This window comes from Lissotriton helveticus, chromosome 8 (assembly GCF_964261635.1).
Source record: "Lissotriton helveticus chromosome 8, aLisHel1.1, whole genome shotgun sequence".
NCBI classification, from domain to species: Eukaryota; Metazoa; Chordata; class Amphibia; order Caudata; family Salamandridae; genus Lissotriton; species Lissotriton helveticus.
The window spans coordinates 468,856,768-468,882,066 of NC_136069.1; the positions used below are offsets into that span (position 1 = coordinate 468,856,768).

At 46.8% G+C, this 25,299-nt stretch overlaps 1 protein-coding gene across 2 annotated transcripts in view; it reads right to left on the reverse strand.

The window, feature by feature from the left end:
* Nucleotides 1-25,299, reverse strand: part of KPNA3 (karyopherin subunit alpha 3) — an 802,806-nt gene that overhangs the window by 76,908 nt on the left and 700,599 nt on the right. For both annotated transcript variants that reach the window (XM_078657369.1, XM_078657368.1), the window contains exon 16: nt 196-287. In XM_078657369.1, coding sequence (XP_078513495.1) covers nt 196-287 — 92 coding nt within the window. The remainder of the gene's footprint in view (nt 1-195; nt 288-25,299) is intronic.

Consider the following 25,299-nt stretch of genomic DNA (forward strand, 5'->3'; position numbering starts at 1 on the left):
ATATAGACAGAATATCTAAAAAGAAACTCAAATAAGCCAAATGTGTTCTTTATGCTATTCTTAGTTGATTTTTTACTAGTGCACTATTTGGCGGAAACTGGCTTACCTCATTAATAACAAACATAGAACTAAAAAAGTCAATTGCATGTATAGAATGTGAAATGATTCATGGAAACAAACAACTGTCAAACTTACATCACCAGAGAAATACTGATCTATGATTTCGAAAGCTAGCTTATAGATGTCTTCATTTTCGTGCTGCTGCAGCGCTTCAATTTTCTCCAAGCCTAATAAAGAAAACAGAACACAAAGTTGAGTTTACCAATGCTAAATAACTTTCTAAGATTACGATTTTCAACTAGCAACATTCTTACTTGATATTACATGGAATATATGCAAACCTGAGCAATCGTTTTCCCTAAAGACAAGTCAAATCTTTCTTGCAAGATGTATGAATACATCTCTCCTTACAAAAATATTACCCAAAATTAACCCGTCAATATTTTGGGGGGATTTTAATTGATTATTTGAAATTTTTTTGTCTAATCAGAGGGTTAAGTATACATTTTATAATTTGCTTGTTTATTTCAAATGGGCTAACAAAGTTATAGAATATGCTTCTACCATATTATCTGGCTACAGTTAAGACCTCGTTTAAACATAATCACTATTAAAATATTCACTTTCTTGTATTCACTAGTGAGAATGGCAGGATAATTAATGAATTTAATGAAGATAAACATGATAAATACCTTACTAGTAACTTCTCTTTAATAATGGATTTTTTAAATTAATATCAATACTAATATGAATATGGCAATGGTTCCTGAAGTTTCTGGGATCCCCACTGCCCATCAAGCTGCGCACAAAGCAAGCTGAATGTACGAGGGGACAGCCCAAACAGTCAAGACTGACACTAACCTCTGTTCCATTACAACCCTATCAAAGGCGAGGGCTGCAGATGGACAACATAACCGCCATCCCAAAAAACAGGATCACTGGGAGAAGGTTCAACCAAGGAAAGGCCAAAACTCAGCTGAGAACACGGTTGGTTCTCAAAAGTGCCTAACTGGATCTGGCATCCCTCCATTGAGCCCAACATATGAACCAGGTTTCTCATCCTTGCGATCAGCAAACTCATCAGAATCTGCCTGCATAATTTCCAGGTGACGCCAGATATAGGAACCACAATACTGTTAATAAAACTAGAATGCATATACGTCTGCAGATAGATTGCGGGGCAGCCATCTACAAAACAAAAACTAGACTACCAAGGATGACTGCCTCCCATTACTTTGACCACCATAGTAAACGAAGTCGTTTTGAGTGAACAAGTTATACACAGTTAATATTTCGCTGTTGGTTCTCCATTATAAGGAATCACCAAACACAGTCTGCAGCTATACCATAGGAGCACATATCTTTATAGTAAAATACTACAGAGTATTGGGCTTGAAACTCTGGCATCATACATACTGGAAGGATTCTGAACATTCGGATTAGTTTACCGATGCAATATATAGGCGTTCTAATGCAATAGGTCCCTTCCACTGTCACAACTACAATAGGAATAAAATATTAACTTATAAGATAAACCAGGGAGGAACTAAACTTATATTACCAACAGCCTGACGGACTAGAAATAAATAAATCACAGCAAACAGTACAATACAGAGCTTCCATAACAACATGCCACTGAATCTGTATCAGAGAGCATTCTTAGATTGCTCAGACTACTACTGCCCCAGTGGGAAAAAAGAAAGTAAAACATTATCAACGCAGATTAAATTTGATTTTCCTCCCCCTAACAAATAGAAAACTTAAAAAGGGTTCTTTCCTAAGTTCCAACATTGAAAATATCATCTAGTAAAAACAAGGATGCTTTTTAGTGGCTTTATAGACTTTGCTGGTAATGCTGCGGTGTTACATGGTCGACTGCCACCCTCACATGTGCTTTATTATCAACGCAGATTAAATTAGATTTTCGTCCCCCTAACAAATAGAAAACTTAAAAAGGGTTCTTTCCTAAGTTCCAACATTGCAAATATCATCTAGTAAAAACAAGGATGCTCTTTAGTGGCTTTATAGACTTTGCTGGTAATGTTGCTGTGTTACATGGTCGACTGCCACCCTCACATGTGCTTTTTTTTTTTTTTTAAGGATTCCACGATCATTGGTGTGGCAAAGTAGGTTCTACTTTTATGGTTCTTCTAATCAGGACCCCCGCCACTGTGCTCTCTCCCTAAATTGGACTATGCTAAGTAATTTGGTACCTTCCTAATTGGATACTAGTGCACCCTTCTAAGTCCTTGGTATATGGTACTGAGGTACCCAAGGTATAGGTACACCAGGGGTCTCTCATGGGCTGCAGCATGTATTATGCCACCCATGAGAGACCACTTAAACTGACTTCAGGCCTGCCATTGTAGCTTGTGTGCGCTGGTGCTAGCACCACTTACCAAAGTTTCCTTATATCTGAGGTCACTACACTTAAAACCTATAAGTCACTTCTAAGGTAGGCCTTTCAATACTGAAGGCAGGGTACAGGATTATAAGTGTGAGGATGCCCTGCATGAGCAGGACACCCCCTACAATCCCAGGAGTCGATTCTCCAGGCTTTGTAAGTGCGGTCAGCCATTTTAGACATATGGATACCACATCAATTACAGGATGTCTAACTATATATTGGCTGCACCGAAACCTGTCGTGTATGGTATCAAACATGTTAGAATCCTACCCCAACACCAATTCCAGAGCTGGATGTAGGATCCCATGAACTGTGGGGCTCCCCTAGGGAGCCCCCCCCCCTGTATTCACAGTAGCAGCCTTCTAGGGTCTAACAGCAAGCTAGTGCTGCTGCTGACCACAGACACGATGCTGCCCTCCTGCTGCTGTGCTGAGCTTGAGCAGGGGAAGGTAGAACAATAGGTTTCCTGTCACAGGGAGGTGTGGCCACCTCCCAGAGAGGACTTCGTGTACAAGGCTGGGGTGGGGGCGCTTGCTAGTGCCACCAGACCAGAGGGCACATTTGGTGTCCTCCTTGCATACTCCTGTTCAGACTAGTTCAGGGAACTGTTGGTGCCCGCTCTGCTGCAAAACTGGACAAAGGATATGGGAGTATCCTCCCCTCTGACCAGCCCCTCCTCTGGGAGGGAACCCTGAATCATCACAACCCTTTCCTTACGATACTTAAGGGCTTACCTGTGGGTGGCACTTCAGATTCGTTGTTGGACAAGAATCAGATCCGAAACCATTTTACTTCAACCATCTGGGCACCATGGACTTCGCTGGACTTGCCTGGAACCAAGACTGCATCAAGGAAGACTCCGGATGCTCCTGGTCTCGTCGTCCTGCCAGTCTTCTGTGCCTTTGCTTTATCCAGGTTCTTCTCCAGGCCTGTGAGCATCAAAGACACCTGAAGTAATCTCCATTGGAGTGAAGGAGTCACTACCCTGCATCTGCAGGCACCGCAATAATGCTGACTGGTCTGCTGCTCCTGAGGTTCCACGGACTCCGAAAGGCTCAGCAACACAGGAGGTGGTTCTGCAACTCCCTAGAGGCCTGCACTATCTTCACACTAAGTTTGAGGTCAGTATCCCTCATTGGAACCCCTGGAACAGAACCCCTGTGCATCACGCCGACTTGCTGTAGCCAAGGCTTGTTGACTCAGTCCTTCAGAGATCTACTGGCTACAAAAAACTCTAGCATCTCTTGCAACCAAGATCTTCGTACTGCCTGCATCCTAGGTTAGCTGCTTGAAGTCCTCTTGCGACTCCTGTGCCATTGGCCTGGGAATTCTCTTGAGGGTCTTCTTTGGCTTCAGTGGGCTCACCTGTATTTGGCGAGTCTCTTAGACCATTCTGGTCCCGGAACTGCACCTTCTTTGTTTTCCACATTTGTTGATGCTGCCAAGGCTTGTTGATGCTGCCAAGGCTTGTTGATGCTGCCAAGGCTTGTTGGTGCTGCCGCCGCACACCAACCCAGATGCTTGACTTCCGAAGTGGGACAGCTTGTGAACGGCTCCTGGTCTTCCACAGTGTTGCCTGGTCCTCACAGCTGCAGAGACAAGGTCACCGGCAACTCTCCTGCATTGTCCGTCATGGGTGGTCATTGGTCTTTCGGGCCTCCTTGTCACTCCAGAGTGACATTGACTCTCTCCACTCTGCTTGAAGGTACTTCTATTCAAGAATCCATCCTTAGATTCCACCGGACTCTTTCACCTTCTTCGCCAGCAGCATCTTCACTTCACTGAAGCCCACCATTGTGGTCTACGGCGGTTTCTGACATCACTTAGCAACTATGTACCCTGCTTCTCTAGTGTAGGTATCCTGGTTCCTGGGGTATCCACGGGTAGAGTGACTTAACAACCATCCATCCATCTATCCATCTATCCATCCATCCATCCATCCATCCATCCATCCATCCATCCATCCATCTTCCACGGGGTTCTTCAGGGTCCACTGGGAAGGGTCCTTCTTCAAAACTGCAACCGCAACTTCCCCACTGACTTGCATGGAGTACGTGGCTGTGTTTACACTCTGCACACAGCCTCTGTGGGGTTCCTGGGTACTTACCTTGGGTCCTCAGCTCTTCTGAGTCAAGTCTCGACTTTGGTCGCACTTCGCATTTCACTTCTCTAGTAGATGGTTTGGCCTCCCCCTGGAGACCACTGTCTATTTGTGCTTGCTTACCGGTTTCCTTTTGAAATATGGTGTGTATTGTGTTCATATCTCTGGTTAGGAGATATACCAATGTGTTAGTAAGTGTGTATATTAAACATAACTATTATATTAAGGGGGGGGCGTGGTTTGGACGCCGAGGAAAATGGCGCCTTAGTCCTTTTCTCCTCCCGTAACGGTGTTCAACATTCAACATCGGAACCTCTCCAACTTACCTCACCTTGGTGGGATTGCCGGTACATCAAATCGGAATGTGAGGGGAATGTGGCAAGCCGAGTTACGAGGGTAAAGGAGCTCGGAAACGCACGAAAACTAGATGACTCTCGGAGCGCCCATGCTGAGGCGGCGCTGACGGGAGAGCGGACGTACGGGATCCCCAGGACCAGCCCTCGCGACCGATGCACTCACCAATGCGCTGCAAATCTGGAGATCTGGAATAACCAAGATCCGGAGACCCGGGAGTACACTCGCGCTCAGATCGGCGAGTAACGGGCAACATAGTTGACACGCGAAGCATTTTGCAAGAGCGAAACCTTTACCAAGATGGCGGCCGCTTGATGGAGATCACTTCCCCCATTACGCGCTCATGCGGCAACGGCCGAAACCAGCACTATCAATGAACACCGCATCATGGTTAAAGTGAACGGAGCATTTAAAGGACACATTCCTGGCATTTTATGGCACGAACCCCCAGCGCACGGCGCTCAGCGCTATTATTGATGCGACCACGTGTTTTGGTAAACCCGGGCACCCAATCATGAAGGCACATTCCATGGCATGCTTTATCAAGTGCAAAGGGTCGTAAATGAATGCAGATGACTGCGGGCTGGCCCCTACAGCTGATGTTGATGTGCTTCCTGATTCCTGCTTTCCTATGGGGTTCAACAACGCTGAATACACGAATAAGGTGGTGACCTACTGATCCTCTGCCACTGGCAAGCCTCATACAGCCCCCTAGTCACTTTCTGTCGTACTACTGGGCCCAAAGGGTGACGGTGTAGATTCATCTCAGCTGCTGAATTTAAAGTGGAGAAGAGCATCAGGTGATCCCTCTTAATCAGGTCTCTGCTATTTACCCATAAATACCGTCTTTCACGAGGGGCCACATAAACACCAGAATTGATACTGGGACAATGGATTCCAAGGAGCAAAACTCTCTGAAGAAAGTCAAATCCGACCACTCAAACCCAGGATCTCCTATCAAGACCATAAAGGTCACGCCAGACGCGATAGACATGATCCTAAGCAAGCTGGATGAGGTGAAAGACCTAGCCAGATCTACCAAAGAAGAAGTTGTGGCAATCAGACAGGACATAAGGGACACCAACGCTCGCCTGACGGAGACGGAATCAAGGATTAGTCGACTCGAGGACATCGAAGTTAATACGTCTGCGGCACTGAAACAATTGTACATATCCTCGGATTCCACTACAAGGAAGCTGGCTGAATTGGAGGACAGGAATAGAAGGGGGAACCTGCGCATTTTCGGGGTTCCGGAGGGATCCGAAGATTCGGAAGGCTCATGTATCCAATTCCTGGAATCATGGTTCGCACAAGCTACAAACCTGACCTTTGTTCATCCTCTAGAATTCGACAGGGCCCAGAGTGCCGGGAAGGATCACTAAAACGCAAAAAGACCCAAGGCCTATAGTGTGTAAACCGCTGCGCTACCAGCACGTGGAGCAGATCCTTGCCTTTGTCCGGAAACACAATCATATCTTGTGGAAGGATGCGAAGATCTACATTTCACAAGACTACAGCAAGGAAACGGTGGATGTGAGGAAAGCGTTTCTGGCGCTTCGACCACAGTTGAAATCAAGGGGCTATCAGTTTGGCTTTGTGGGTCCGGCAAAATACAGCGTGATCATTCGGGGGTCTCCACACATCTTCTCAGACCCCTTGAAACTCAGACGTATGTTGTCTGATCTGGATGAACGTGACATGGACAACAACAACATGGAAAATGGGACGGCTTCGGCCTCGGGCTACAAATTAGTATCCTTTTGCTTTAGCTATGATACACTTTCACTGTGCTCTCACAACATAACATGCCTATCAGTACATATGCTCTGCATACAATATTTGCAAGTTTGATACTCTTGACTGTTAGTAGGAAGGTCTGGCAGTTAGCTACTCTTTCTCTTTGCTCAGGAATACCGCAACGCTGATAATTTGGGAATAGACTTTATACTAACTCAGTACTCAGCTTGCTCGCTACTGCTCTACATCAGTCGCCTGATAGTGTGTTAGATCCTGATGGTGTGTTAGATCTGATAGGAGCTCTTTACCTTAAATCGAGTATGCCCTTCCAAATCTACTTTCTTAGAGTTTAGAGTTTAGGGTGCGCATTCTCAGAAATATTGATGACTACAGTTAGCTTATGTGTGGGGCCATTGCTCCTTTTGCAGTATAAAACTGTTTTCTCATCGTTATGCATAAATGTTCAAGTGTTGGAAGGGGGTTACCTTGAAGTTAAACCTGTGACATTTCTCACATGGTAATACTTGACTTATCGCTAAGTTGAATGTTCACAAAATTGTTCCCATGTTCCTACTATATTAACGTATACGGGAGGGAGTACTGCGGTTTTCCTCAAGTCACCATGCTTCTGTTTGCGGTTGGGGAGGGGGGGTGGGCGGGAGGATTGGGGGGGTGTGTGTTGTATGTATTGGTTTTCATTTTCTCGCTTTTTCCTTTTCTTTGCTTATGCCGACAAAATTTGGCGTTTGCATGTCATCCTTATAAGCTTGCTCGATTACTCGACATTCCTATGGTTCGGGTGCTTCACTGAACGGGTCATTGTGTCTACACCACTCCATGATTTCACTGTACCACATAGAGCTACTTTCTCTGAGAATCATGCTATCATATACTATATCTGTGAATCTTTGGAATGACGCGCTCTAATATTGATACGCCACTTGGGGTGGCCTCAACAGACAAACTAAAAATTCTGTCTTTAAATGTAAAGGGTTTAAATCAACCCGTCAAAAGATACTGGACTATCTGCGCAGACAGAAAGGAGATATTGTGATGCTACAAGAAACCAGATTAGACAGCAAACAATTCTACACGTTAAGAAACAAATATTATGCTGAAGTAGTAGGCTCTGATGCGGTGGGGAAGAAAAATGGAGTGTTGATATTGATAGCTAAACGCTCAAAAGTTGAGTTGCTCTCTTCATCAGCAGACGAGAAGGGTAGATGGGTTACAACCAAACTAAGTAGAGACAACACAGAGTTCTATGTCACCAACATCTATGCTCCAAACACTAGTGACCTAACTTTCTGGGAAGGGTTAGCAAAACAGGTTGAGACTATTCCGGACTCTGCTATACACATACTGGGGGGTGATTTCAACTTTCCAATGGACCCACTCCTAGATAGGGACTCACGATGCACTTTCAAGTCGAACAAGTCTCACAAGGCTCTCCTTAACATGTGCCAACGTTTCCATCTGGTTGACACATGGAGATTACAAAATCCCACCGACAGGGACTATACGTTTTACTAGTCACCACATGATTCCTACTCGCGTATCGACTACATCCTAATCACACAGAATGGGGTTCCGAGAATAGAGGACTCTTCTATTGAACCAAGGGTTATGTCCGACCATTCGTGTATCTCCCTCTCCATAACCAACGCCAAACCACCTTCACGACACACATCATGGCGTTTAAATGACGAAATACTGAATAAAGATAATCATCGCCTCGCTATTCAATCTGCCATTCTATCGTATCTGGAGTTGAATGAAAGAGGGGATACTTCTGACTTGGTTCGATGGGAAGCACTAAAAAGCACAATCAGGGGGGTATGTATTAAAATCCGTTCAGCAATGAACAAAGACCACAATGCTAAATTGGAAACACTGGAGCAAGAGATATCGGATCTGGAAAACAAACATCTAATAGACAGGGACAGAGTACTTCTCGACACAATGACAGCTAAGAAATATGAATACAACAAACTTGTTAGCGAAAGAGCGGGCGTATGGTTAGACAGGAGACGTAGACTCAAAATTTGCGAATCCAACAAAGCGGGTAAGAGCTTGGCCGCTTATCTAAAGTTTAAAGTCCAAAGGAATTCAATTAACGTCATAAAAGACTCATCGGGGGTGGGCCACTCTGAACCAGACGAAATAGCAGAAGTTTTCAAAGACTTCTACGAAACCCTCTATGCAAAAAATCCGTCTGTAGAGGAGGATAAGATTCAGGATTACCTGAACGAATGTGACCTACCGAAACTCTCCCTAGATGATCAACTAAGGCTCAACGAACCAATTACGGCAATTGAAATAGAGAAAGCAATTAGGGCTCTAAAATGTGGTAAAGCTCCCGGCCCTGATGGCTTCACTGCTAAATTTTACAAAAACTTCACCTCCTTCTTGGTGGACCCCCTCCTCCATTTGTTCCGTGAAATAAGCGATACGGGTGCGGTAAGAGGAACTCTGGCGGAAGCTACTATTGCTGTCCTCCCGAAAGACGGCAAGGACCCCTCCCTTCCAAAAAATTACAGACCTATTTCCCTAATTAATCTTGACTGCAAGATCTTAGCCATGATTCTCTCGGCACGCCTCCAACGTGTTCTCCCTAACTTGATCCACCCTTCTCAAGCAGGGTTTCTTAAAAACAGATTATCCAGTGATAACACCAGAGTTCTTGCGCACGTCCTGGAGAAAGCTAAACTCTTAGATACTCCAACGGCGGCAATAACACTGGATGCCGAGAAGGCTTTTGATAAAGTAGACTGGGCCTTTCTCGAAGCAGTGTTAAATAAATTCAATCTAGGGGCGACGTTTACGAAACTTGTCATGTCACTTTACGCCTGCCCCACTGCAAAGGTTAGGGCGGGTGGCTCTTTCTCCTCTTCCCTGTCCCTGAAGCAGGGTATGAGACAGGGATGCCCCCTTTCCCCATCCTTGTTTTTGCTGGCGATTGAACCGTTCCTGTTTCATATAAGGCATAATGATGCAATTGCTGGTATTCCGTTCCAGGATTGTAACATAAAACTGACCGCGTACGCGGATGATGTGCTAATTTTGTCTGAAAGAGCGGACGAGGCTATCCCGGCACTCATGCATACCATCGATGAATTCTCCAAGGTATCGGGCTACAAGCTAAATAAGGACAAAACGGAGGTCAAACTCCTAAACAATATTGGAAGTAGTGAGATCCTTGGAGACTCCGGCCTCACCTGGCAACCACACTGTTTCAAATACCTAGGCCTTGATTTTGGGAAAGATTTAATTTCCACACTGAGAATCAATGAGGAACTAACCCTGAAAAAGATCTCAACATTATTAGATGGTTGGTCACCCAAGTTTCTCTCCTGGTGGGGCAGAGCAGAGACCCTCAAAATGATGTCCACCCCCCTGGTGAACTACCTTGCTAGCATGCTTCCTATGACTTTTACGGATGACTTTATTAAGAAAGTGGACAGGCTGTTTGGTGAGTTTGTGGCGGGGGAAGAAAGCCAGGATATCTATGAAAAAGCTGCAGATGGCAAAAGAAAAAGGCGGCCTGGGTCTCCCCTCGTTCCGGAACTACCAGACAGCTTTTCTTTGCAAGCAGGGATCCTTATGGTTAGTGGACTCCCCACCATATGTTCCAGTGTGGCTAAATATTGAAAAGTCTATTATAGCACATGCTCCTTTACCGACTCTCCTTAGTATGAACTTGTCACATCTACCTCACTCTAAATATATCCTACTGAATACCAGACGAGCTTTACTACGGCTCGATCAAGTCCACAAAACTAACCTCACTATAAAAAAAACCACTTGTTTGTCACTATGGAGGAACCCTATGTTCAAAATAGACTGCGAAACCTTTTTCTGGGAATCATGGTCTAGAAGGGGCATTAACATGGTTAAAGATCTTTACGAGGGAGCGCAGCCCATTCCCTTCTCGAAATTACAGACTACATATGACTTGTCCCCCATAGACTTCTACCACTTCCTAAAATTGAAAGCTATCATTTCCAAACGTAATCTCACTACTGACACTCCTTGGCTTGTGACGCATCTTCCACACTTTACTCATGTTGGCCACTTTGTATCTAGAGTCTATAAATTACTCCTACCACTACCAAGGAAATCCCACAAAAAGGCGGAAGGTAAATGGGAGTCTGAACCCAACACGACGGGGATAGTGTTGGATTGGGACATAATTTATAAATCCGCCTTAGCTAACAAAGTGTCCCCAATTCTCTGTCAGACAAAATATATGTTGCTGAACAGGGCGTTCTGGACCCCACAGAGATTGTTTAAATGTCATCTGAGAGACACGCCTAAATGCTGGAACTGCCAAAAAGGGGTAGGGGACTTCGCACACATGCTTTTTCTCTGCCCTATACTACAGACATTCTGGGGGAGGATTTTCGATTATATTCGCCAAACCTTCCACATCAATCCCACTAGGGAATTTGTTTATGTTATCTTAGGAGCACTAGACCCACAGCTTCATGACATTCAGGACCGCCAACTTCTTGATTTAATGCTGACACTGGCTTGCAAGGTCATCTTGTGTAAGTGGAAGAGCTCGTCAGAAGTTACCTTTGCAATATGGCGGGAATGGCTCTTCTTTTTGAGAGGGGCAGACAACCCAGTGTTGCAGTCCACTACTTCGCATCCCTCAAGTACAAAACTATGGAAATCCCTCGATGCTAAGCATTTTCAATATGATCCCCCGTGAAGCAACGGGTGTAACTGTGTTCTACTCTTGTATGTTTCCCTACTGATTCAGCTTGCATCTGGCCGTCTGATCGACCCTATTGCTGCTAGCTTGGATGCCATGTATTTGGTTCTCTTATTTTAAGTTTCTTTTCCTTAAGTGTAAGTGTCATTTATTTAACATGTATCAACCCATCTATGTAATTGAAGATTTTTTGTAATGTCTTTCCTTTGTTTTACCCTAAACTTTCAATAAAAATGATTTGAAATAAAAAAAAAAAACTATTTTAGTAAGTAAATGGTGTGGTTCTTTTTCGTTTCACCTACACTACATGATTAGTTCTGGAGCAACAAGCTGCTTAAAACTCCTTCTGGACTAAGCCTGAAGGCTGCTCTCCACAGCAACCACTAAGAGAGCTTTCTATGGTTGTCTAAGACCACTACAATCACCATAAGGGTTGTCTAGATTAGTGGAGGGTGCTTCACTTAAATAAGTGTGCACCATATACTAAGGCAGCCACCTACAATGGGATCGTAATATAAATGATCCTGCATGCCATGTCCTCAAGCAGAGTACATCTGACAAACCTCTAAAGCACTGAGACAGAAAGAGATTGACATGTAGGGAAAATCCTTTTATCTTCCCAAAATCATCTTCAACAATGCCTGAATGTAGATTTAAGAAAACATTTTCCAATTACCCCAAAAGTATGCTTGCAGATCACTCCTTTCAGTCCAGATATGAAAGCAAAGAACTGATCTGCGCTTCGTCTGGTGATACAAACTGGAACAAAACTTTTGTAGAAAATGTTAAGATTTACCACACAAAACAAAACTATTGAAATAGAATACAGACAAAGCCAATAAGACAAGTGTAAGGATGCAAGCAGGTCATAGGCATATTACCGGTTTCTATGCAGTTTTACAACATGCGCAGTCACAAAGAATAAATGATGGGAGTGCTACCAATGCTAGTTCAGGCTGAAGACTAAATCCTTTCATCACATCAAAGAGATGTTCCGGCCCATTCATGGCAACCTGAGACTTTCTATCAACCAATTAAAAAGGACACATTGTTCATAACCATCAGAAGAAGACTGTTGGTCAACAAACCTCTATCCAGGGACCACCATGCCAGGCCATCATAGGTCCACAAGCCAACTAAGGGGCACCCACCCTCACAAGGCACCGCACACATTACTGTGCAGACCCTACATTTTAACTTCCAGTCTGAAATTCACATGATCAGTCCCAAAGTGGGTTCAGCACAACTGTGCTAGATTTTCCAAGCCGAACTACAAACCACTCAAGTTTCCTTGGCGTTATAGCCCATGTTCCCTTATTATACAGCCACTTCGAATTACACTTTAGCTACCATACTTTAAAATTCTAACGAGAAAATATATATTTTGGTAAAGGTGGATGAGTGGTACTACATGCCAGTCAGTGGCAGGTACAGAGGTACTGGGATTGCAATAAAAAGGATCTCTCAGTGCAAAAAATCATCCATTACATCAATATAGCAGAAACTGGGATAAAACCATACCTTCATAAAGGAAATTGTGCATTTGCATGGTCGACCCATGCTCGATCACAAAGAGCTATGATGCTCGGCATATTTAACATATGGGTAGATTTGCCAAAAATAAATAGGCCATTAACATTTTTGGAATGTTAGTCTCTAGTCTTTACTCAACTAATTCACCGGCTCACTCAGCAGACAACACATTGAACTTGGCCTTAACGAGCAGTATCAACTCCTCAGACAATTGTGTATCCAACCCCATGATCATACACAATATCAGACTGCAACCAAGCAAAAATGAAACCTCACCAATACGAACCACCCAAGTCAACACTGGTTCTTCAGAAATTTCCGGTCAGTAAGTTTACACATAGGAATCTCTGCCAGCCAATTACAATCGCCACATAACCAGAAGCTTTTTTTCTGCAGAATTTGAAGAACTCCAGACACTGTGCACTTCCAAGAGTAAAAAAAAAAAACAAAACTAACGTCTTGAAGACCACTAAGGAAAATGCTACTCTGTAATGACTGGTTTGTAGGATATCTTGGTGTAGCTTCACATGGTCTGCACACTGGTGCCATGTAGGGTTGATCTCAGATGTTTGCAAGTTGTTTTAGTTCAAAGAAGGGTTTGCTAACAAGAGGCCTGATGACCCCTCCAAAACACTAGGGCGAAGACTATCTAAGATTGTTTCACTGACCACCGCATGCCCTTCAGGCGATTGCATGAAGTAAAAAGTGTAGTTGAAAGTTATGGGCAACTGATACGTTGTGCAAGGAAAAAAAACTGACTCGTATCCGGGGAAAAGGAGGGGGGCATATGTTAAACACAGCACTACAAGTTACAAACTAATTGTTTCAAGGTAAGTAACATTTCCGTTTTTAGCCTGTGTTGCTGTATATTAGATCATCTGCCTCTAAAGCAGTGCCTTCCCCAAAAGATGTGGCTAGTGGGATAAATCAGATGTGTGAAACAAGATTTGACGCAGGTAAGCTAACTGTAGGCTTCTGATGGGCTTGAATATTCTGACCGTGTTTAGTAAAAGTGAGTAGCTGATTTGGATGTCTGCAAGTGGTGTGTTACCTGACTGAGCAAGCCATTGCAGCCCCTTTCGTTCTCGTGGAGTGCGCCCTTGGCACAGAAGACAAGGAATGCTTTGCTTTTGTATAGCAGACTTATACACTGGACTATCCACCTTGCTGAATCAGAGTCTGAAATGGGGTTTCTCAAGTTGGATTTAGTAAGACTGTTTTGAAGATGGACTTTGTTCTGTCAATGTAAAATATTAGGGCCCTTTTAACATCTAATGAGTGTAGTGTTCTTTCAGCTACAGACTGGGGGTGTAGAATGCAACTTGGTAGCTTTATGGCTGGACTGGGATGAAAAGGGGAAACCACACTGGGAAGGCAGCAGGGACTAGTCCTTGGGATGACTATCGCCGTTTAAATAAAAGTTTCTTCCATAGTTCAAGCATGCAACTAAATGTCTCTTCTTGGTGAAGTACTTGGATGATCACTTTCGAAGAAACTTATAGCATTGCACAATAGTGAATCGGCTGAAAGGGTAGACCCAGGAGCCACCCAAGCACCATATTAAGGTTTCACGTAGGGACCGGAGGAGCCCTTGGACAGAATAATCTTTTTAAGCCCTCTATGAATGCCCTCACATTTTGCATAAATGTAGCCATTGCCATTGAATTAGCCAAATAGCTATTTATGGTAATCCTGCCTTCTGAAGGAGCAACGGCTCGCAAATCATGCCTTACACCAAATCTGTCAGAGATGCTGTGTTCTTACTTAATGTAAGAAGTGATCCATTTTGCAGCATAGTGGGCTTGCAGGCCTTGTGAAGAAACTGCATGCACTCCTTGGGTAACCAGAGATTCACAAACTAGGACCTCAGCTAACAAACTGCAACTGTCATTTCCTTGAGGCTGACAAGATGGGAAGCTTTTCATGTGGATGGACTGATAGTTCCAAAAGTGCTGAGAATCAGGGCTGCCTTGCCTGGTGTGGTGCCATCAGAATGTGTTACAGATGGTGGTGTTTCCTCACCACATATAGAATCATAGGCAGTGGAGGAAAAGCAAATATCACTGACCAAATGATCCACAGTGCATTGCCCATGGGTGTGGGTAAATGGAAGCGAAACATGGGCATTTCACATTTTTTTATAGTGGCAAAGAAATCGATGGCGGGTGAGCAACTGAGGGTCCTGGAAAATGCCTGCACAGTGACAAATGTTTTTTGTTCCACCACGTTAGCCTGTCCTGTACTCTTGGTTCCGACAACACTACAGCTTCTCACTGACCAGCTCCTTATTATTATTGTCTGCTCAGACCCTACTGTAATGCGCACAGCTGCAGTTGTGCGTACGGTATGGGGATAGGCATGAGGTAATCATCCACCACAGTGTCATTACTGTTCTTACAGTTAATGGATGTGTTGTCTAAAAAAGAAGCAGCAGCTTTTGAAATGACATCACCCTCTATTGATTTGGGTAGGCTTTCCCTGTAAGTCCTCTTGCGACTCCTGTGCCTTTGGCCTAGGAATTCTCTTGAGGGTCTTCTTTGGCTTCAGTGGGATCGCCTACTTGCTAGGGCCTGCTAGGATTCTCCTGTATTTGGTGAGTCTACTGGACCTTGCTGGTCCCGGCACGGCACCTTCTTCGTTTTCCACATTTGTTGCTGCTGCCAAGGCTTGTTGGTGCTCCAGCCAGACACCGTTCCTAGAAACAGTTCAATTTGTTGTGTTTCAAAATGAGTTTTTGACATTCACTGTGAACCTTGTCATGTATAGCAACACTGTTACTTGAGTGTGTGCTAGGCACTTCGGTCTGCTGCTACTCTTTTTTAGCTAATTGTTGAAATTTGGGAACACAGATGGCACTGCCAATTCTGTTGCGTCTCCACAAGCAGCACCCTGAACTGGTAGTTTAGCCACTTACCCCGAATTTTAAGTAGTGGTGATGCGCAGAATGTACAGGGATGTGGATATATACATCTTTTATGTAAGGATTGCCATTTGGTCTCCTGTGCCGAGCAGAGGGATGACAAACTGCAGGAATGTGACTCCGAAGTATTCCAAAAGAATATAGCAGTTGAAAGGTATGAGACGGAGGACAGGCTGCAGCGCATTGTCCTTTAGAAGACTGAGGAAATACAAAAAGGACAACCCTACTCCCTGCTGGTTTGCGGGTGAGGCTTGGATTGCTTCTTAGCTGTGGAGTGCTTGGGCTTCTTCCTTGAGCAGCTACTGGTGTTCTAGGCTTATTAGTTTCTATTGTGGAGGTGTGGAACTCAGTAGTATCCATGCTGCAGCATGGATTGGGCTCATTTTTGTCTGATATTTTTTTCTCGCTATTGAAGGAACAACCAATTCTCACCCCAGCTGATGAGCAATTAGGGTGAATCGCAATGAAGTTACTCCTAGGAGGTACAGGCACCCTCACTGGAGCCATCTCAAACTTCGCTTTGACTGTTTTCCTTCAATCCTCCCCTCTGAAAGACTTATGTCCTTTAGTCTCTTGATAGGACAGACTGCAGTGGTGTAGCACTCTTGGGGCTTTCTCTTGTCTGTTGATGGTGAAAATCGGACTTTGTAAGCTTGTTCTTCAACGCGTCTATGGCTTTGATCTTATCAGTCTCATTGAGGGGAGATTAAATGCTCTCCATCGAATGAAATGGTGTTGCCTCAGAATGAAACCCGTTTACCCTGAGCCATGCATGTCTGAGCAGGATCACACTGGTATTGACCTCTCTGGAGGAAGTGTCTGCTGCTTCTAGGGAATACCTGATGATGTTGGAGCTGGTATTGCTCTCCTGCACCAATTCCCTACCACACTTCCTGTAGGCTTCAGGAATATGCTAAATCAGTTGCTCCATCTCCTAAATGGTACCTATCGTACTGTATGGGTAATATTCCAATGTACTGCAGCCCCAAATGCCACATGTTCGCTGGTGGCATCCATCTCCTGATCTCCTTGTATGGAGGAAGAGCGTCACCTGGGTCTTAAGCCAATGCTGTCTTCTGAGATGTTAATACAACGACAGAGTCAGACGTCACAGAGCCCCTGATGTATATGAGGGTCTTCTGGGTGCCTTGTACCTTCTCAATTCTAGGAGTGAAGACTTCACTCGCTCCATGAAGTTCTCTGGCGCACACCTGGTCCATACTTTTAAACATGGGCAAAAAAACGGACAAAGCGTGCCATCTTGCAGGGTCCAGACGGCGAAAATTTCACCCTCCTCTACCATCTACCACAGGAAGATTAACTTGATGGTGAGCAAATAGCAGCTGAATGGTAGCATTATATGCCACATTTGGGTGGGTGTGTGCGAGTGTCGGGGAGGTTGTAGGAGGGGAGAAGGCTTAAAGTAAAACTCCAAGTTGCAGCTTTCCGGAGGGTCGGAAGAACAAGTTCCTTACCTTCGGTAACGATATGTGGAGTGAGCAATGGTGGCCGAACGTTCTTAGTAACACGCCCACCCCTAAGTCGGTGGTTAAGAACTTGGGGGAATGGATGAACTACACCCTTAGTTTTCAAGACCATACAAAAAAAGTTGCCGGCACCAGTTTTGGCCTCCTTCGGGGACTTAAGCCCCTCCTGAAGATTTTTGATCCACTAAACGTGCCAGCTGATTGTTCAATCAGCTATTTTATCTAGACTAGATTATGCTAGTTCTCTTCTGCTGGGGGCCAACCAGGCTGAGGTTCTGCGGTTGTAGCGTGTTCAGAACGCTGCCGCCAGAGCCTTGCTGGGACTTCCGCGGACCTGCCCCTCTGCGGGTGCTATCCGGAGACTTCACTGGCTAGCCATGGCTAAGCGTATTCAATTTAAGATGCTGTGTCTACCCTTTAAAATCTTGAAGCTTGCCTCGCCCAGCCTAACTAACCTGCTCACCCCATATGTTCCTACTCGCCAGTTGCGCTCCTTGGGGCAGCACTTGGTTAGTGTTCCCTGTGTGAAACGTCTTCGGGCCGTGAGTCGGTCCTTCCGCTGCTTGGCAGTCAAGTTATGGAATTCTTTGCCTCTTCAGATCCGCAGGATGGAACGCCTGCCGGACTTTAGGAAAGCAATCAAAACTTTTCTCTTCCCCTCTGCCTAGTCACTCTATTTCTCCCCTTGGTTTGTGGCGCCCTCTGTCTTGGTTCTTAGATTCGCTACTCTGATGCTGGCAGCGCCAGGACGCCTCTTCGCTGGGGCAGCTGTGCGCTATACAAATCCTGGTAACATAACATATCTATAAGAAACATAGGTTAGTTATAGATTCCTTACCTTAGAATTACCCCCAGGCGTCAAACTGGATCCGGAAAGTTTTTCATCAGCAGTACCCCTGCGCATCGGAAAGTGGTGTCGGTCGACTCTGCGTCAGTCATTGGCGTCATGGTCTCCGGGATGACATTGCAGAAGCTACAAAGACACCTACCTCACGCACTGATATCAGTTCTGTACACGACTTTCCACGCCAGAAGCGCAGAGCCATGCAAGCCACTGACCACTGGTGCACAAAACTAGGGCCCTAAAAGGAAATCCTTAACCCTAGAAGTCAGTTCACAGAATAGGGAGGATTGGTGGGGCGGTAAGGAAGCTATAACTAACCTATGTTTCTTACAGATATATCATTACCGAAGGTAAGTAACTTGTTCATCTGAAAGAAACAGTTATATATTCCTTACCTTAGAATAGATTTACCAGCAATACTAACCCCGGAGGTGGGTCGAAGTTCACACCAGAAAGTCCTGGAGAACAGGACGGCCAAAGAAGCAGTCTCTCCGGACTTGGCTGTCCAGGCAGTAGTGCTTGGTGAAGATGTGCAGTGATGCCCACGTAGCTGCCTGACAGATGTCATTTAGGGGGGACTCCCCGTCCCAAAGCAGTAGTAGCTGCTGTCCCCCTGGTGGAATGGGCGCGCAGCCCCACTGGAGGCTCCCTCTTAGCCAAAGAATAGCAGGCCTGCCCTTGATGCACAAAACGACCCACCTGGAGATGGTCTGTTTGTGCACGGCCCGACCTTTCTTAGCACCCAGGTAACCAACAAAGAGCTGGTCGCCCACCCGGAATTGTTTGGTGCGATCCAAATAAAAGGAGAGTGCACGTTTTGGATCCAGACGGTTGAGCCGCTCTTCCTCTTTTGAAGGATGCGGAGGCAGAAAGAAGGTGGGCAAAGTGATGGTTTGGCCAATATGAAAAGAAGTGACCACCTTTGGAAGAAAGGAAAGTCGAGTTCTGAGGACGACCTTGTCTGGATGAACAGCCTCAAAAGGAGGCTTGGAAGACAGAGCTTGTGGCTCAATCACTCTGCGCGCAGAGGTGATGGCCACCAGAAAAGCAGTTTTCAGAGTGAGGAGTCTGAGAGGACAGTTATGTAGCGGCTCAAAGGGAGCGCACATCAGATAAGTAAGAACCAAGTTCAAGTCCCACTGAGGCATTACAAAGGGAACAGGAGGAAAAAGATGAGTAATGCCTTTGAGAAATCTATTTACAACAGGGGACTTGAAAAGACAAGGCTGATCAGGAAGCCTGAGGAATGCTGAAATGGCCGAGAGGTAGCCATTAAGAGTGCCCAGAGCAGAGCCCTGCTGGGCCAAAGACAGGAGGAACAAGAGAACCTCAGAAAGAGGGGCAGAAAGGGGATCCACAGCTTTTGCTGTGCACCATACCACAAATTTATTCCATCTGCAGGCGTATACAGTCTTAGTGGAGGGACGCCTGGCTGCCAAGATTATATCACAGACTTTGGGAGGCAAGTCAAATGACGTCAACTGCTGCAGCTCAATCTCCACACACGAAGGTGAAGGCTGGACAGGTTCTGCGACAGAAGATCCTCCCGAAGAGGCAGTCGGATCGATGGCTATGTTGAGCAGCTCGGGATACCAGACTCTTTGTGCCCAAACCGGAGCCACAAGAATGACTTGGGTCCGGTCGCGCTTGATCTTCTCCGCACTCTGTTCAGAAGTGGTATAGGCTTAAAGGTGTATAGAAGACCGCAACTCCACTTGCGGCAAAAAGCGTCGCCTAGCGAGTGCTGCCTTGGAAATTCCAACGCGTAGAATTGCTGACCTTGCGCGTTCTCTTCAGTGGCGAATAGATCTAACCAAGGCTCTCCTCATTGTTTAAAGAGACCTTGCACCGCCTCAGAGTGAAGACGCCATTCTTGATCAATCATGCACCTGCGGCTGAGTTTGTCCGCCCTGGCGTTCAGTGAACCTGCCAGGTGTTGAACCACCAGAGCTATGCCCTGATGTTCCAGTCATGTCCAGAGACAGAGGGCCTCTTGATATAGCATCCACGACCCCACCTCGCCTTGCTTGTTGCAGTACCACATGGCAGTGGTGCTGTCCGTGAGCACCTGTACTACTCTTCCCCAGACAGAGGGAAGGAATGCTTTTAGTGCCAGACGGTCGCCCGAAGCTCCAGAAGGTTGATGTGGAATGCAGACTCTGCCGGAGGCCTCTGATCTCAACCTCTCCCAGGTGGCCGCCCCATCCCAGAAGGGATGCGTCTGTCACCAATGTGTGTTCTGATTGGGTAAGGGAAAGGGATCTGTCGTTGACCCAATCCTGTTTCGTGAGCCACCACTGCAATTGTTGTGCAGTGCCCTTCGAGATCTGGAAGCAATCTGACAGATTCCCCTGATGCTACGCCCACTGGAACTTCATGTCCCACTGCAGAGCCCGCATATGCCACCTGGCATGATCGATATGCAGGAGGCCATGAGGCCCAGCAGCCTCAGGGTCATCCTGACCGATACCCGGGATAGAGGCTGAAAGATCGGAATCATAGCCCGAATATCCCAGACTCGCTGTTCAGGAGGATAAACCCAAAACTGCGTTGTGTCCAGAACCGCTCCGATGAAGAGGAGCTTCTGAGAGGGGGTCAGGTGCGACTTTGGCGAATGTAGGTCAGCCCTAGTCTGGAGGTGGGAGACTACTGCCTGGAGCAAGCCTGCCTTCAACAACCAGTCGTCAAGATAGGGGAAGACGGGAGAATGGAACCCCTGATCTGCACAGATGAGCTGCGACCACCGCCATCACTTTCGTGAACACCCAAGGGGCGCTGGTAAGGCCAAAGGGGAGCACGGTAAACTGAAAGTGCTCGTGGCCTACTGTGAACCGCAGATAAAGCAGGTGGGCCTGCAGGACGGGGATGTGAAAATAAGCGTCCTGCAAGTCAAACGCTACCTACCATCCAGTCTCCAGGGTCTAGGTCAGACAAGACCTGAGCCAGGGTCAACATTTTGAACTTCTCCTTTCGGAGGAAGCGGTTGACTTCCCTGAGATCCAAGATAGGACGCAGGCCTTTGTCCTTCTTAGGCACCACAAAGTAGTAGGAATAGCAACCACGACCTACTTCCGAGGCAGAAACGCGCTCAATGGCTCCCTTGGTCAAGAGAGTCATAACTTCCTGTTGGAAAAGGGCCAGGTGATCCCCTGACATTCAATGGTACTGGGGTGGCATAGCTGGAGAGATAGTCTCAAAGTGGAGGGGGTAGTCCCTTCAGACTATCTGCAAAACCCACCTGTACGACGTGATGATGTGCCAGTGGAGGAGGTGATGGCAAATCCTGCCGCCCACTGGCGTTTGATGTGCCTGAAAGGTCAGACTAGGAGGGTTTGGAGGCTGCAGCAGAGGAGGTGGTGGTGGACTGGCCCACCCTCTAGCCCCCAGAACCACGTCGGTGGTTGCATGTCCCCAGCCGCAATGGGGCTGAACAGCTTGCTCTGGCCTGTGGCTCTGAAAGGAAAGTGTTGAGGCTCCCCTTCCGTGGCCACAAACGGGGCGAAAGGCAGACCGTGCAGGGTGTGTGGTGGAGAGGCCTAAGGACTTAGCAGTAGCCCGAGAGTCTTTGAAGCACTCTCTAGCGCACTGTCTGCCTTGTCGCCGAACAGGCGACGGCCATCAAAGGTCATATCCATCAAGGTGTTCGGGACATCCCCAGAAAAGCCAGTCGTTCTCAACCAGGCGTGACAGTGAAGCGCCATCTGCTTTGAAATGGTCCTACCCAGTGAGTCGGCAGTGTGCAGGCTACAGCGGGTGGCGAACTTTGATGCGTCTCTTCCCTCTGCAACAGCACAGGAGAGTACATCCCGGGCCTCCTCCAGACACTGAGGCAGCACTTGCGCCACTGTATCCCACACGGAGTGGGAATACCGGCCCAACATGCATTCAGAGTTCACCTACCGCAGCCCCAAGCTGGAGTAAGAAAACAACTTCTTCCCAAGCTGACCCAGCTTCTTGGATTCCATGCCGGTGGTGCGTTAGGGCCTGCACTTTGGGACGTTGAAGCTTGGACCACCAAGCTCTCGGTAGAGGGGTGTTAGGAGAGGAAAGTGGGGTCCCCCGGCTCTGGCAACCATCCGATCAATAGGAGCCGATGTGTTGGGCGTGGACCAGGTGTCCAAAAGGATGTCTGTGAGGGCTTCATTAAACGGCAGCAGGGGCTCCGAAGAGCTCGCTGCCGGCTGAAGCACCTCCATCAGGAGGTTAGTCCTGACTGCAACAGCAGGTAGCTCGAGGTTTAGGGCCTCGGCCACCCTCTGCAACACCACTGCGTAAGACGCTCCCTCCTCCGTAGCCGCTGTAGGAGACGACAACATGCCAAGGTCTGGTGAGGTGTCCTGACCACTGGCATCCCCCAGTTCCTCTCTCCAGTCCAGGTCGTACTGCAACTGGTCAGTTAAAGGGTCACCAGACCCCTCCCAGTCTTCCTCACCCTCCTCTGGCTGGCAAACTGGCTAAAAATGGCCGCCAGGGTGGAATACAGGCACAAAAGTATCCATCAGCGCCGGATCCGGCGTCGGTCGACGCAGGTCAGGCTCCATATTCACATCGAGGTGGAAGCCGAGGTTGATGCCAGCTGGAGGTCCAGCTGGCGTCGGCTGCGGACGTGGTGCAGGTAGAATCGGCACCGGTGGAGGTGTAATAAGGTCGACCGGTGCCGATCCGGATACAGGCCTAGATCCAAGGAGGCCCTGCGGTGCAGAGGCCGCCTGATTCGAAAACCTAAGACCCCAGCCGAGTCCTCCCGAAGGCGGACTGGCAGAGTGGGGCTGCCCAAAGATGGCATGCATCGCTTTGTAGAACTGAAAGCTGGGCTAGGGTCGGTCCCGGTCAGGCCGGAGTTGACGCTGAAGGTTCCGCACGCAGAGCCACGGGAGGGGCACCACCAGCACCCTACATCGCGTTGGCTGACGGACGGGGGGGAAGTCGAAGAGCGACGATGCTTCTTCGACAACTTCTTGTGCTTCAACTTACCTGACTCCGAGTGCGAAAACTTAGACGAGGAGTGATGATGGCTCTCAATCTGTCCCTCAACCTCCCACGCGACTAGGAAATTGAACGATGCAGAACCGAATGCTGGGCCTCGAGTAGCTTTGGGGACCGCTACCGCAAAGACTTCGGGCTGTGGTGCAGATCCACCACCAATCGGGAACAGGAACCGCAGGCCTTGAAACCAGGAATTCCTTGAGCACCAGGAGTCTATGTTAGACTCAAAAATTAAGTTGACAAAATTTGCAAAAAACTCAAGTCAAAAAGTGACTGGGGTACCACTCTCTCCGGATCTTCACTTGCTGCCGTGGAAAAAGAACGGACGCCAGCGCGCGAGGGCTTCCGTGATGTCATCCCGGCGACCACAACGCCATTGACCGACGCAGAGTCGACAGACGCCATCTTTAGACGTGCAGAGGAACTGCTGACGAAAAACTTACCGGATCCAGTCTGACGCCTGGGGGTAATTCTAAGGAGGTAAGGAATCTATAACTGTTTGTCAGATTTATAGTTCTCCCATGGGTCACCACCCTCATGTAGTTGCAGTGGCTGGTCAAAGGGACCCTGGATAATTATGAAATTAGTTAGAGAATGTGTGGGGCACCCCCCCTGGTGATGGGGACTTATGCATAGATTGTAGTGGGGGTGGTCTAGGGTTGGGAGGTGGTGTATAAGGCTGTGTTGGTTGAGGCCCCAGCTGTCTGGGCTTCTTGGGTATAGGGTGTCCCTCAAGTTCCTCCGAGATTGCTTCCTCAAAGGCAAGCAGACTTTTCTTAAAGAGCATGAGGTCCAGCTCCTGTGATGCTCGAGGGCATGCCAGGATATTTTTGTAGGTAGGATAGATGCAGTCTCTTTTAGTTTACAACCTGAGTGAATGGCCAGTGTTTTTGTAGGCCTGAGGCCATTGACTTGAGGCCTTTCCGGTGCAAAGAGTGGCTCTCGGTTAAAAGGTGGCTCAGAGTGGCAGCGACAGACAATATTGATAAGATATGCGACAGTGAACAATTTCAACTCAATCTTATAACTTCTTAAAGGTCCAAAATCCACACAATAAAGCAGCAGGCAGGTAATGAGGAATCTGAAGCTAGAGTATCCACCAGAAGGATAATGTTACTTACCCAATAAACATCTGTTCTTGGCATGTACAGCTGTAGATTCACATGCTTTTCATACTCCTGTCATCTAGTGTTGGGTCCGGATGTTTGCAAGTTGTTTTTCTTAGAAGTCCTTCCAGTCACAAGGTAGGTGAGTCCTCCTTTGGGTGATAGTGCGCATGGGCATTGACTCCATTGTTACATTGTTTTCCAGCAGAGGGGGAGACTGGAGTTAGTAGTAAAGAATAGAGATGTCCATGTGTAAGTATGTATAATAAAAATAGAGAACTGGGGAGGTGGGTGGGCGCATGTGAATCTACAGATGTACATGCCAAGGACAGATGTAACATTATCTGTTTGATGCATGTGAGCTGAAGATCACATGCTTTTCATAGATTATACAGCAGTGTTCTCCCAAAGCGGTGGCTAACCTGTAACTGTTGGAGTTGTCTGAAACAGTGTTCCAAGTACTGCTTGGCCTAGATTAGCTGGTTGTCTCGCTAACACAGCTACACAATAGTGCTTGGTCAATGTATGCGGGGTAGACCATGCTGCAGCTTTACAAATGTCAACTATGGGGGATGTTTCCTAAGAAAGCCATAGTAGCCCCTAGTTTGTGAGTGGAATGCACTCTAGGGGGTATAGTTAATGTTCTTTTTGCTTTTGCATAACACGTTTGAATGCATTCAACAATCCACCTGGCAATACCGGACTTGGAGATAGGATTGCCCTTGTGTGGAGGTGCAAAAGCAACAAAACGTTTACTTTTGCGAAATGATTTTGTTCAATCAATGTAATATAAAAGGACTCTTCTGACATCTAAAGTGTGTAGAGCTCGTTCCGCCATAGAACCATGTTGCAGAAAGAATACTGATAATACAACAGAATGATTGATGTGAAAGGCAGATACTACCTTAGGTAGGAATTTGGGGTTAGTACGAAGAACCACTTTGTCCCTGTGCAGTTGGAAAAAAGGTTCTTCTATGGCTAATGCTTGTAGTTCATGCACTCCCCTTAGTGAAACGATTGCAATGCGGAAAGCAGCTTTCCAAG